General features: G+C 41.7%; 1 protein-coding gene across 7 annotated transcripts in view; it reads right to left on the reverse strand.

Annotated features, from left to right (window-relative positions):
- The window catches only part of LOC123505428 (discoidin domain-containing receptor 2-like), a 633236-nt gene that overhangs the window by 23587 nt on the left and 594504 nt on the right, over nucleotides 1–15145 (reverse strand). For all 7 annotated transcript variants that reach the window (XM_045256693.1, XM_045256694.1, XM_045256695.1 and 4 more), the window contains 4 exons: nucleotides 12447–12574; nucleotides 5650–5857; nucleotides 2233–2370; nucleotides 1089–1288 (listed from right to left, as the gene is read on the reverse strand). In XM_045256693.1, the coding sequence (XP_045112628.1) occupies nucleotides 1089–1288; nucleotides 2233–2370; nucleotides 5650–5857; nucleotides 12447–12574 (674 nt within the window). The remainder of the gene's footprint in view (nucleotides 1–1088; nucleotides 1289–2232; nucleotides 2371–5649; nucleotides 5858–12446; nucleotides 12575–15145) is intronic.

Consider the following 15145-nt stretch of genomic DNA (forward strand, 5'->3'; position numbering starts at 1 on the left):
ACTATTTATTTTCCTTTCTTTCCTGTATTTCCTCCTCGTTCGGTGCCGCGGGTGTCGTCTCCTTGAACGCGTGAGGGCGCAGCGTTCCTTGTGTGGGGGCGATACGGTGGCGCTCCTCCCCATTTCTTTTGAAGCTCAAGGCGGAGGGAGAGGCAGGGGGTCACTCGCGCCTCGTTGTGTTGTGTTGTGTTGCACTTGTTCCGCTCCTCTTCGCTCCAGTTTCACGTCTTAAAGATTTTGTGTCTTTTTTCTTTATTGGGGTTTGGTTTATTTATCCATTGGATTTTTTTCTTTTTTTCTTTTATTAAGGAAGAATCATCACGTAAATGTATGACGGTATATGCTAGTGATTATTGTTGTTGTTGTTGTTGTTACTAATATCATCATTAACGCCATTACCATTACTACCATTTACTGTTGCTATTGTTATTAACACTTCCCTAAGGCAAGAAAAACCTGCCGCATTAAAAAATGAAAAATACAATAAAAGAAAATAACGAAATATAAGCAGCTTATCTAACATCAAAACATCGCTACGTAAAACACACCACAGCAAACAAACAAACAAACATATGTTAATTTAATTGGTTAGTTAGCTAGTTAGTTATTTAGTTAACATTTCAACTGTGAATCAACATAATCGTCATAACCATTACTCCCCATACACTACATCCAAACCAACTTAACTAAACACCAAACATATGAAACCCACCTTATTAGAGATAGAAAAAAAAACCTAACACAAACACACACAAAAAAAATCACTCACTGAGCCCACAAACGAAACCAACCAGTACCACAAATCCTACACACTTAACCCCTTCAATACTGGGACTCATTTCTACCTTGAGATTTCTGTACGACTAGACCATTATATTGAAATCAGGATGGGTCTATGGAGGTCAGAAGATTAACGGCCACAGTCTTCCCTATTCTAATCCAGCACATAAGTCTTTGAAGCTGTGCAAAATCGTTGAATATTAACCAGAATGAATATAGAAATACGTCATGATAATGAAGGGGTTAAATCCACACTCACGACACAGCACTATCACCTTTTCTAAACACCCACCCACCCGCCCACTCACCTTCAGGTTCACTATGTCCCGCTTCTCGCCAAAGGGTCCCGTGTAGATGTCGTGCGTGATGGTGCCCTCCTTCTGCCTCCTGGAGCGCCAAACAATCAGCAGGATGGCGGACACCAGTAGGATGATGACGGCCACGAGAACCCCAATCACCAGTGCCACGTATTCCTGTCCGCGTGGATCCTCCGACACGTCCGCCAGCACTGTAGGACACACACACACACACACACACACACACACACACACACACACACAAACGGAGTTAAAAAAAGGAATTAGCTTTAGTTTTCTTTACAGTGAATGAGTGAGATATTTTTTATTTATAATTGATTGATTTTGTTTATTTTCCTTTCTATTTTTGTCTTTTTTTGAGGTGGAAAGATAAGTGTATGTATGCATGGATTCATTCGGTTTGAAGGCGGAGAATGAAACTGCCATATTGCAACTTGTAGATAATAAAAGTGACGTAATACATATCAACATATCAAGATAAAACAGGAGAGAGAGAGAGAGAGAGAGAGAGAGAGAGAGAGAGAGAGAGAGAGAGAGAGAGAGAGAGAGAGAGAGAGAGAGAGAGAGAGAGAGAGAGAGAGAGAGAGAGCAAACAAGTTCCTGTCAGGCAAAGGGTTTGGGGAGAAAATGAACGTGAGGGAGAAAAATAAGATTAGATAGCTGAACAACATTCCCAGGGGAGCGAAAGTAAATGAGAAACGAAGGGAAAAAAAGTAAAATGGGAATAAATTACATTGTAGAAATAAAACACTGCGGTAAAAAATAAAGACGACAAACAACCAGCGAAAAAAAAAAAAAAGGAAAGAGTGCTCATAAATATAGAAGAAAATTAATTCATTACAATATCAAAGCACAACATAAATAAACAAAGCAGTGTAATGCATAACACTTTCCTTCAATGAAAAAAAAAATTGTTATGAAAAAAAATAGAAAAAATACTGTAAGAGAGAGAGAGAGAGAGAGAGAGAGAGAGAGAGAGAGAGAGAGAGAGAGAGAGAGAGAGAGAGAGAGAGAGAGATGGAAACAAGAAGAATACATACATACAAAAAAATAACATAAAGAAATAACAATCCACATCAAGACGTCATAGAAAGGAACTGGTGAAACGAAAGAAAGGCGAAACAACAGCACTCACCCATGTTGCGTCTGGTGTCCTCGTGCGCCGTGCCGTCCAGCATGTAGCCAGAGGAGGAGTCGTGGTGGGGAGGAGCCTCGGGGTGGGGCGGTGGGTCGTCAGGGCCTGTTTCCACCGAGAAGTTCCCCCGAGCTGGTGCTGTTCAGGAGGAGGAAATGGGTGGTGAGGGAAGGGTGAACGAGGATGGAGAGAGAAGGTTGAAGGGAGGGTGAAGGGAAAGGGAGGTCAGGTTGGCTGTTTGTAGTGTCCTTTACTCCTCTTGTTTTGCGAGTCTAGTGCAGTGTTATGATTATGACTCCGTGTCACACCTCATATCGTTTCTGTTACTACCTCTCTCTCTCTCTCTCTCTCTCTCTCTCTCTCTGTTTCTCCTTCGTAATAGTGACACCAGCCCACCGCATCGTCCCCTCAGCATCCTCAAAAAATTCTTCTCATTTGCAATTAAAACGAGGATGATCGCCCGTGCTCACCCCATCACCCTCGTGCCGGGTTATTTCGATTTTACAGCCTCGCGAAGTGTTTCTCTGTGCCTGTGCCGGAAAATGGCTTCGTGTTAAACTTTACCAGCCGCTATGGCGAGGAACGGCGCTGGAGTGTGACGACTTGGGCGGTCCTTGAGCACGGCAGCGAACAGGTAGGGATGTGTTTGGTGTACTGGAAATGCATGAAAGGAGCGGAGATTTGCAGGATGAAACCTTAGGCAAAGGAAACGAACGACAAAGGAGGACAGGAGGAGGTACGAAGGGAGATAATGAGTATTCTAATGGATGGAAGGAATACGATGATGTCGCGGAGAAGCTGCGGAAGGTGAGACTTCTTACGCCAGGGTGTGTGAGAGGAAACTTCGACTAAAAGGACAAAGGGAAATATGAGGAGATAGTAATGGGGAGGGATAAATTGCGGCGTGGTATGATAAAGTAGATTAAAGTAAGGTAATGCATAAAAATAAAAGAAAGACAAAGAGATAAAAGATGTAACTGTAACAATGGATAAACTCTGGCAACATAGAAAGCTGAGAAAACGAAAAAAGAATGTGAAAAGTGAAGAGTAAAGGCGGAGGAAAAGAACAAACACGAAATTGACAACTACGAATGATTCACGAGACAACCAGAACAGGAAGAAAAACCTGGAAATAAAGAACGTGAAAGCATGAACAATGAAATAAAGAAAGAAAAAAATATGAGAAGCAAAGACATAAATAAAGGAGAAAAAAAAAAAAAAAACATGTATGAGAGATGCAGTAAAAGGTTGCCACATCACTTCACAAAACAAACTAAACCCTCCACACTATAAACCTAATAAGCAGATTCCACCACGCACCGACAGGGAACCCAAAACCTTAACTCCCCTTCCTTATATTCCTTAGAGACCAAGCCAAGGAGAGCAAAAAACGAGGACGATGGAAGAAGAAGAAAAAAAAAACTTCATCCAAGACCACAGAGACTCTTCCCTCTCCCATTCCTTCTTTCCTACGACGTTCTCCTTCCCTCCCACGCTCTCTCCTCTCCCCTCTCTTTCCTTGCCGCTCTCCTTCCCCCTCCCCGGCGCACCACACCACACCACACGGCCCCGAAAAAGAGTTACAATGGAAGGGCCGCGCGTGTAGTCGGGAAATACGCGACGCAAAATAGCCTAATTCCACCTCTCCAGATTCTCGGATTTTGGGATTTTAAGCCACAAAAGACACACCGAGAGTGGAGGGAGTGCTTTTTGCATAATAAGGTGAACCAACCTCTCTGTGAATTACCACCACCCCTCCTGGCGCTCCTGTCTCTTCCTCCTCCTCCTCCTCCTCCTCCTCCTCCTCTTCATGCGTCGGAGGGAGAGGAAAGTACCAAGAGGAAGAAAGGGGGTAGTAGGATACATTTCTGATATTCCCTACCAGCTCGTACACTGATAAATACAAGAATCATACTCCTGAAAACAATACGTGCAAATGTTAAGCTGTGATGCGTGGCCTGGAGTTAAAGCTGGATTAGAGGGAGCATGGATGGAGGTGGAGGGCGGGGAATGTGCAAGTGGAGTGACACGTGAATAGTGGATGGTGATGTAAAGCGTTGGGTATAAAGTGAGTGAGTTGTGCTGAAGGATTATAGGGACAGAGATAAAAAAAAAAATGTAAAGCAGGGATATGAGAGAGAGAGAGAGAGAGAGAGAGAGAGAGAGAGAGAGAGAGAGAGAGAGAGAGAGAGAGAGAGAGAGAGAGAGAGAGAGAGAGAGAGAGAGAGAGAGAGAGAATGGGGTAGTGTTGTTGTTATATGTTCCCGACGGGCGAAAAGCAAAACAAAACACACTAATTTAACCACATACACCTCACTCTGTCTCTACACGGCCTGACCTTACCCACCAACGCCCATTGTATCGATTCTTCGCCCACATTGCTAATCAACCTACCCACACATTTTTTCATCCCCTTCTCTCTACCTCGATAAATTCCAGCCACACATCCCACTCCCTCTTTCACACAAGAAGTTATTCACAAAGCACACACACACCTACCCACTTTCCGCTTCACCCAAATGATCGAATGATCATCACATAACACTGAGAACTTAGGGCTAGATTAATGAGTGGTAGCAGTTTTAATGGGAAATTTATATGTATAGGTAGTTATTCGTGCAAGGTAAATCAATTGGTAGTATTAAATTTTTGAAGATATTATTTTTCTATGGATAAGAAAACTGACCAAGTGGAAAAAATAAAGAAAAATAGAAAATATCAGCTTTCTGTTCCCAGTCAGCCTTACTTTCATAAAATACTCAGTTCTTTGTTTTCCATTTATGAAGAAGAAAACAAGAAGAAAGAAGAATCAACTTCTCGTTCTCACGTAAAATATTCCATTTCAGTTAATTTTCCATTCGTTAAAACAACAGCAGCTGCACAGTGAAGAGAAGAGAGAGAATCCAACATGGGAGTCGTGTAGCTAATAACGAGGAGCGAGGGAGGTGATGGTAACAACATCTAGAAGCAACGGTAGATTTAGAAAGACATTAGCGGCAAAGGAACACTGAGAAAGACAGTGATTGTTATTGATGTTGTGTTAAGAGTGACAGACATCTCTCTCTCTCTCTCTCTCTCTCTCTCTCTCTCTCTCTCTACATAACTTTCCTGGAAGCTGCTCCTCCCTCGTAATCTCAGGTAATCTCTCCAGCAGTAGTAAGCAGATCAGCAGTTACCCTCGTTACAGACATACAATTGTTATCTTTATTCTTACTGTTGTCTTCCGTATCACATCGTTGCTGTCACTATACTCAGTCATCCAGAAAACTGAGAGCTAAATTACACACAATTTTTAAATAAGTAGAATACAATATTTTTCAATTAAAACATCTTTCATTCTCTCTCTCTCTCTCTCTCTCTCTCTCTCTCTCTCTCTCTCTCTCTCTCTCTCTCTCTCTCTCCACTGTTAGCACTTACCAGAGATAAAGAATAGCTCGGAGAGGAGGATCCAGCGGGCTTGGAAGAACAGCTGGATTTTCACGTATTTAGCGACGCGGTGGTGGAGGTTGATGGTCACATTACGGGCGTACTCCGACACCTCGTCTGGCATGTACTGGTACTTCACCGGCACTGAGCTGAAGTACCGCCCGCCCACGCTGAAGAACACCTTGGCCCGCGAGAACACCTGGTGGAAAGGAGAGGTAAGTCACTACTGTGGGGATGTGAAGGTGAGAAAGTTAATGTAAGTTGTCATGGAAAAGAGGACATTTGTATAAGGGGAAGTAGAGTGGAAAGAGATGGTAAGAGAATAATCAAGTGTGTAGTTATTGGGATGTGAGTATCATACAGAAGAAGAGGAAAATTAAAAGAAGGCAGGGAAAGAAAGGAAGAGAACCATGTGCTTTTATCAACGTGTGGTGCATAAATAAGTGAACTGTGATGCAGGAAAAGCTTAAGGGAGAATATACTTACAAAAGAGGAAGAGGAAAATAGGAAAGATAACACAGGCAAGAAATAGAAAAAAATAAGTGTTTTGGTTAAGGTACAGCGAAAAGTAATGGACAGATTTTTAATGAATATTTCAAGAGCGAATACCTGTAGAAGAGGAAACAGATGAGGAAGAAAGATAATCAGGTGTATTAGCTAATATGTGATGCAAAGTATAAGAAAACTTGTTAAAGCAGGTGAAGGTCATGGGAGAGAACACCTGTAGACCAAGAAGGCGGGAGATGAACAATGATAACCACGTGTACGAGTAATACTAAAGGTGTGTTGCATAATTAACCCTTATTTACCTAACCACTTGTCAATTGTTAAAAAAAAGAAGGAATAAACAGATTCACTAATACAATCACTCCACACCATCAAAACTAATATAATCACGGAAGGTAACTGTTTATAATTAGCGGTGCGCATCACTTCATTGAGAGAAACGTGACGAGGACAACCCGCCAACGATATTGTAAGTCACTATAATAATTACTGTCAGTTTATGTTCAGCATCATCAAAGGCAATCACATGGCTGTCTCGCCTACACGTGTCTCCAATCCTGGCGCTGCATTACTGTAATTAAGGTGCTCGTCATCATGTAGTGTAGCACGTTTGTAATGCTGTGCCGCGAGATGACGTGTGTGTGTGTGTTGACTTTATCATCTTGTTCTGGTCTTCACTGCCACTATGCACAAACAAACTCAGTTACTTTTACTACTACTACTATGTACTACTACTGCTACTATTACTACTACTACTACTACTACTACTACTACTACTACTACTACTACTACTACTACTACTACTACTACTATTACTACTTCCATAATTTCCACTGTTAGTAATGCTTCTGATACTTTACTCTTTACTTTTCCTTTCCTTTCCACACTAATTCATCTCACAACTAGTATTACTTCTCCTCCACTACTAAATCCACTGCCACGCGTCTACCCATCTGCACACCTACCTACGACAACGACAATTCCGACAACAGCACAAACGAAACTCCTCTCCAACTAACACAACCACAATGCCACTCATCCTATCCCACCACAACACCATCCAAAATAACTACATCCACCACAACCACGGAAGCACCTCCACTGAGCGATACATATATAGATCCATGTTTACTTCGGTTTGTATCTGTCTGTATTCACTGGTCCAAATCCGTCTGAAGGAAGCTTGACGGCGGTGATGGACGGAGCAATTAAAACATGTGGCAGAGGAGCCGAGGGAGAGAAGGTAATTACACCAGACCCGAACTCAGATAAGAGGAGGGATAGAGAGAGGGATGGAGGGTAATGGAGGGAGGGATCTTGAGTTGGGGGGTGGGGGTTGTAGGAAGGCCGGATAGGTAACGTGGGTGTTATTAGAGGAAGATGGAAGGCTATGGAAGGAGAGGGAGGAAATATACGGATGGCAAAAGGAAAAAAAAATGATGGACAGTTTAAGGGAAAGAGGATTGGAAATGGTTGAAGAAGGGAGGGAGAGGAGAGCGTAATGAGAGGATTAGAGGAGGTATGGAAAGGTAAGTTGACGAAGCGAGGGAGAAAGAAGGAGAAGGAGAAGGAGGAAAAGGAGGAGGAGGAGGAGGAGGAGGAGGAGGAGGAGGAGGAGGAGGAGGAGAAAGAAGAGGAGGAGGAGGGGAACGAGGAGGAGGAGGGGAACGAGTAGGAAAAGGAGGAAGAGGAGGAGGAGAAGGAGGAGAAGGAGGAGGAGGAGGAAATGACAATATAGAAAAAAAATACTGTTTCTAGAGGAAGATTTTCAAAATAAGAAGGAACTAGAAAGTAAGACACAAGAGAAAAGCAAAAAAGAGAAGGGTAATACAAAGGTAAAGCCCCTAATATCATTCTGAACCTTTACTTCATTCCATGGAGAGAAATATATAATAACCGATTCCAGTGAGCTCCCAGTGAAGACAATGTATATTCATATCGTGTTGTTTGTGCTCCTGTTTGTCAATTCCTTCATATATAGGTAATAGCGCGTAGCCCTCGGACACTTCATACAAGCAAAAACAACGACACTATCCTTTTTTCTGGTACAAAGTGCTTGTACCTCGGGCAACGCTCAAGTGCTCAGGAAATCACTGGAAGCGAAAGTCATTCCATGAGTAGTACGAGTAAATGCCAGCCGAGGGCCATTACTTCGCTGATGTGCACTGAAGTCACGTTGTCATGGCTTCGCTTTAACGGCTACAAGATTTTCACCAGAGAAGGGGAAGCATTGCGATTGTATATTTGTAGTTATTAGAAACAACCGTATATGTGTACTGTCTTTTGTTAAAAAGGCAAAAAACTTCTAAGTATTAACTTGTAACTATTAAACGTCATATATGGATACTGCATTTTGTAAAAGAAGAAAAAATAGTTTAATTCTATCTTCGCTAGAAAGTCAAAACAGCCATGCATACCGTTTAGTTTCTCCTCAATATAATGTGACGTTTCGATTTAAAGGAAGACCGAACATGTTACTTAATTTTTCCCTTTAGACTGCCGTGCAATGTTTGTTTTTCAAAGTAATCTCATATACAGAACACAATCTATATATAAGTTATTCCCACGACTCTCTCGCTTCACTTCGGCGTGACATCAATTAGTGTGTTCTGAAGATGCCTTTGCTTTTCCCCACCTCGTCTTGCTGCACAGACGGACAATAGGCAAATATTTCATGAAATTCGCATATTTTGCTACTGATGGTGTAATAGATCGTGTACTAGAGTGCGGTGAGAATCCTCCGTGTGAGGAACTTTTATTTCTCGCTCCACGTCTCAATTTGTGTTGAAAGAAAAAGGTAACCGCTTGCGTCCCTCCAGCAAACGTTCCACTGCTTCAACTTTCAGCCTTGACAAAATTTTGAATTTTGTTTTTACCGGGAAACTCATTAAACATTGTTATACTTTTTGTTTGTATGTATCTCGTTTGCAGCATTTAGCTATATTGCATGGAGCGGCGGTGTGGAGTGCAGGGGTGAGTATTTCATTTACACACATGCATACGCTCATTTATTACGTTCATGGCACATTTATGGCGCCGACTGTCAGGGGTGCACGCCACGCTCTTGACACAAAGCCACACAATGAACGCCGTTAGTAATGACAACGCAGGGAAACTTCAGTGCTACGCAGGTTCTTACACAGAGACAGCCAGCAAGGAACACTCTCCCTTGGCGCCTCAGACTGCATTCCATCAGTGCCCAAGATTTAAAAACATTCCGTCTGTTCATGATTTTTTTTTTGTCAGGCTCCTTTCAGAATGTCAGTTAATATCTTTCACACACACACACACACACACACACACACACACACACACACACACACACACACACACACACACTCTTCAAATTCTTAACATTTTCATTTTATTCTTGAATACGTCTTTCCCTTCAAATTTGCTCATATAGATATCTTCCTTACTGGAGTATAACGTGGGATAAACACTGTTGCTCACGATGACGGAGGTGTTGGTTACAGTTACAGAAGCGGCGGTGGTGGAAGTGGCGGTAGTGGTGGTGGTAGTGGTGGTAGCAAGCCCCGGTACCTGATATTTCACCTCCTATTTTCACACCAGCTCCGCCTCACCACCTGCTCTATTGACCCTGACGAAGGCACCTCGCGCATTCTCGTTTCTCCGCAGCCGGGTAAAGCAATACGCCAAACGCTCAATTTACTACTCACAAGGGGAGGCGATTGCAAACCTGCCCGCACACACACCTGCCAATTAAGGTGTGACAGTGCCATTCAGTGCCTCCCGAGTCCCGTTTATCGCTTCATCCGCCACCGTCATACGCGAGTTATTTCTGACAGTCGGACCGTAACTTACCTTTATTCTATTTAGTTTCAATGGGTTGACTTTCTTTATAATATCTTGCGTTCAGTTTCAGAGTAAATTATGAGGTTTAGAAGTAGTTTTACCATTATTTGTGTCTGTTTTAACGTTAAGCATCATTATTCTATTGTTTGTTTTTGATGGTTTTGATCTCTTGAGTTTTAAATTGGAGAGGTTTTACAGTAGTTTTTTTTTTCTGCGCTAGGTACACGTGGTTCTATTTACTTATTTGCTTATTTTTACCAGATGTTGATGTTTTATTCATACTATTCAAGTATTTTCAGAACCGTCAATACACTCTCTCTCTCTCTCTCTCTCTCACCACAGATAAATACGTCACTCACCCTTACAGAAAGATAAAGCAAAACAAAACATTCTTAACTCCAAACTTCACACCACGCTTTTCCGCAGTCTGTCCGCCGCGTTAGCTGACAGGCAGACCATTACAGATTTTAACCTTCCATTACGCTGTTTTGTCATCACATACTGATAATTCCCGGAAGTCTGAATTCTCGCTAAATCCTTTAAAATCAGACCTAAAGAACAAACCCCGATATTTCGTAACACTGGCTCTATTTCACACACCAGTCTCTCTCTCTCTCTCTCTCTCTCTCTTGACCCACAACACTTTAAAATAGAGTGAGGGAAGAGTAAAATATTTAATCGAACTCATCTGCCTGGGGGAAAAAAAAATACATAAGAGGAAATGAAACACAGTCCATTTTAACAGCAAGTCATCCTACATGTATCAAGAAATCTCTGGTGAGTAAAATGGAAATCAATTATGCAACGGCGAGCAGCGACGGGAAATGTTCAGAGTAATAAGATGAGTGTGTATGAATTGCCGGACAACGACAAGAGGAGGAGGAGAAGGAGGAGGAGGTGTCAGTGGGTGCAAGATCTATGTGTGTGTGTGTGTGTGTGTGTGTGTGTGTGTGTGTGTGTATGAACTAAGTAGAAGCAGGAAAGTGTGGTAGTGGGAAGGGAAAAAAAAAGTGTAATTTCCCTTTCTTCACTTTATTCTCTCTCTCTCTCTCTCTCTCTCTCTCTCTCTCTCTCTCTCTCTCTCTCTCTCTCTCTCTCTCTCTCTCTCTCTCTATATATATATATATATATATATATATATATATATATATATATCTTCTTTGGTCTGTTCCATCTACTAATGTCAACAATAAATTTATGATATTCGTTTTACATTAAAAAGCAAAAAACAAAAAACAAAAAAAATCAGTTAATATGTTAGTTGAAAACAAACATCTTAGAAAATACGTCTCTCTCTCTCTCTCTCTCTCTCTCTCTCTCTCTCTCTCTCTCTATCTTTCTCTCTCTCTCTCTCTCTCTCTCTCTCTCTCTCTCTCTCTGTAAGCGTCCATCAGCCGGCCATCTGCGCCTAAAAATAAGGAGGACGCGCCTCTCCCGGATAATTGAAGGGAGAAGAGGCGCAGTTACTGAGAGTTGCTTAATCTCTTAGTTCGGTTATTTGCTTCCCCTTCCTCTTCCTCCCTTCCTCTTACCTTATTCCTACATCATTCTGTTTTCAGATGTTTATTTATCCTTACTTTTTTTCTTCCCCATTCGGTTTTTGCTTCTATTTTCTTATGTTTAAATTCAAATTCTTTATCCTTCGTATCTAAGTATTTTTCTTCTTGTTTTCTTTTTTTTTTAGTATTCGGTTTTTTATCTACATTTTTTTCTTTTTTTGTATTTTACCTTTCTAATTTCTCTATTATTACTTTTTACACCTGATTCTATTATTTCGTACTACTGCTACTACAACAGTCACTAATACTGAATATTTATGTAATCTTCTTCGTTTTCCCTTACTATAGTCTAACCTCTTCTTTTTATCTTATCTCCTCGCCGCGTTTCAGTTTGCCGAAGCTTGTGCAAATTAACTACAGCAGCACTAAGGCCCCTGATCACCAATTAGCTCGTTATGCTGTTAACAAAGTAGTAATTCCCTTATTTTTCCATCACGTAATTGTTCCTTTCTTTTATCAGTCACTTGTTATATGCTCTCTATTTTTACGCTGTTACTTTTTGCATTTTTACTGAGTCTGACCTTTTTATTTTTTGCAGAGCTATTTTGAAAGCATTTATAGCGGGAATAATAGCAGTTAAAAATAGGTCTCGTAAGCATTAGTTCTTAAAGCTGCTCTCTCTCTCTCTCTCTCTCTCTCTCTCTCTCTCTCTCTCTCTCTCTCTCTCTCTCTCTCTCAGCAACCACCATTTCCCATCCTCCCTACTCCCTTTGTTTCTCTTTCACTCTCATTCTTCCTTCTAGTACCCTCAATCACTCTTCCACCATCCTCTTCCTTCCATATCTCTGCCAAGACTACCCACAACTCTCCCACCGTCTTTCCTCATTCCTATCACCACCTTCCACTGTTCTCTCACTCTCCTCCTTCCTCATTCTTGCCACCACTTCCACCCTGTGCTTCACTCACCTCTACGTCCTTAGTATGCATGTTGTTGGCGAAGATGACAAGCGAGGTAAAGTTTCTCACTGCATTGAACTCGCACACCATCTCCAGGGGCTGATGTGACTCGTTCTTCCAGCCCACCCACTCATAACCTGGAAAGAGGAAGGCCAATTAGAGAGGTGTACATATGGCGGTACAGGTGTGGGGGATAAATTGTTAATAAGAGCCTTTTTTCTATTCAAAGGGAAAAAAACAGGATAGACAAATAAAGAAAAAAAAATGTTAATTGTCTGATTACAAAGGGAAAATGATGAGACGGTTAAGTAAAGATAAATTGTAACAAAGGATAAATCTGAGTCATCTTACTGAATACAGAGACTTTAGAGAGGTGTGTTTAAGGCAGTTAATTAAAGTGAGTACTGATACAGGAGATAATTAAATGAAAAATCGTGGAATAAGTGTTAGTGTCTCTATTATTAGAATAAAAATATGCAAGGTAAAGTGAGGTAAAACAAGATATGGTTAGGTTAGGTAGGATAAGTAGGTAAAGGAAAGAAAAGGAAAGGAAGGAAAGGAAATGTAAGGTAAGAGTATATTTAGTAATAAAGGCAAATTTGTGCAGGTGGAATTACTTTATATATCAAGAGATTATTAGGGTTTTGGTAGAAAATGTTGTTTTAAGTAACTGAGAGGTATAATTACCTTAATGTAACCGTGTGTGTGTGTGTGTGTGTGTGTGTGTGTGTGTGTGTGTGTGTGTGTGTGTGTGTGTGTGTGTGTGTGTGTGTGTGTGTGTGTGTGTGTGTGTGTGTGTGTGTGTGTGTGTGTGTGTGTGTCTGTTTCCGATATGTAGGTACTTGCATGGTTGAGCAGAGCAGATAACCGCTTATAAAAATGCTACCATTACTCCGATCAATATCTTCCATTACGCTTTCCTTCCCACCCCTCCCTCCTCCTGCCATGCTCTTCATCCCCCTCCTGCAGCTTCAGGAGATAATGATGCTCCATTACCTCTGTGCCGGCCAGGTAATGACGAGGGGTTACCTGCCTACTTACCTGGTGGTCCCGTTGCTATAGTTACTGAGCCTCTTTGTGTGGTTTTCCTCTCTCTCTCTCTCTCTCTCTCTCTCTCTCTCTCTCTCTCTCTCTCTCTCTCTCTCTCTCTCTCTCTCTCTCTCTCTCTCTCTCTCTCTCTCTCTCTCACCTTTTATTCATCTGTTTCCCTTCCCCTCTTCTGTCCTCACATCCCGCAGTGCTCTCTTCTTATGCCTCTTCCCCTCTTCGTCCCTTGTCCTCATTTCTCTTTGTGTTTCTGGTCGTTTCCTCCGTTCTTTTGTCCTTTTTCTAGTTTCTTCGTTCTTCTCCTTTCTCTCTCTCTTGTCTCTTCGGGTGCCTTCCTGTTGCCCTTTATTCTCGCTGCTGTTATTGTTGTTGGTATGATGTTGCCCTTTCTTCTCTTTTATATTACGTCTTCGATTTTTATACTTCTATTTGAGGGCTGTCGTTGTTTGTCTCTCGTCTGTCTGTCTGTCACTGTCTGTCTGTCTGTCTGTCTGTCTGTCTGTCTGTCTGTCTGTCTGTCTGTCTGTCTCTCTCTCTCTCTCTCTCTCTCTCTCTCTCTCTCTCTCTCTCTCTCTAGTAATTCAGCTTACAACTAATATATTTTCTTTTCTTTTCTTGAATTATTCTCACATTGTACAAAATTCTTCTTCTTCTCTTATCCATTCTGTTTCTCCCTTCCTTCAATTACCTTTACATTCTAATATATTCTTTGTTCTTAAATCCTAATTCTTTTCCTGTATTTGTTTTTCTTCAACTACTTCTCTCTTCTTTTCTTCGTTGACATGTCTTTAAAAATAGAACCAGAAGATTGTCTTACACGTATTTTTAAACTTCCCTCTGACCCTCGAATGATTTTTGCAAACCATTTTACCTCCGCCTCGGGAATTGTGGTGCTGGTGGTGATGGTGATGGTGGTAGTGGTGGTGGTGGTGGTGGTAAGTACGTGAGTTGGTGTTTTCGTGTGGTTGTTGACATGTGATTTCCTGAGCATCTCTCTCTCTCTCTCTCTCTCTCTCTCTCTCTCTGGTAACATCTGCTTCAAGGGACATCTACGTTTCAGTATTCCAGCCTTTCCCTTGTTGTTTTCGTTCTCTTTTTTTTTTTTTTGCTTCCCTTTCCTTTTTCTCTTTTTTTCTCTCCAGTTTCTTTCCGGTATTTTTTTTTTACTATTTTTCAGTATTCTCTTTTCTTTCTCTCCTTTTCTTCGGCAATGTGCGTCTTGACTGCTTCTATACACCGCCCACAGCAGCCCAACCAAAGCCTCCCACTCTTCATTCTTCCAGTTTCTCGTTTGGCCACATACTCCTTCCTTCCTTTTGTTCAGTCGCCAGTTCGAATACCCCACGTCTCTCTCTCTCTCTCTCTCTCTCTCTCTCTCTCTCTCTCTCTCTCTCTCTCTCTCTCTCTCTCTCTCTCTCTCTCTCTCTCTTTCTCGACTCATTCTTTTATCTATTTTGATGTTTATCTCCGTTCTTCTCTCATCTATTCTTTACTCTTCCTCTCTTTCTGTTTTTACTTCTCTTCCTTGTACTGTAGCTTCCACTTCCTTCGTATTCCTCCTCCTCCTTCTCCTCCTCCTCCTCTTCCTCCTCCTCCTCCTCCTCTTTCTCCTCCTCCTCCTTCTACCTATTCTTCTGTACCGTTTATTCTCTTATAAATTG

The sequence above is a fragment of the Portunus trituberculatus genome, chromosome 18 (assembly GCF_017591435.1).
Source record: "Portunus trituberculatus isolate SZX2019 chromosome 18, ASM1759143v1, whole genome shotgun sequence".
NCBI classification, from domain to species: Eukaryota; Metazoa; Arthropoda; class Malacostraca; order Decapoda; family Portunidae; genus Portunus; species Portunus trituberculatus.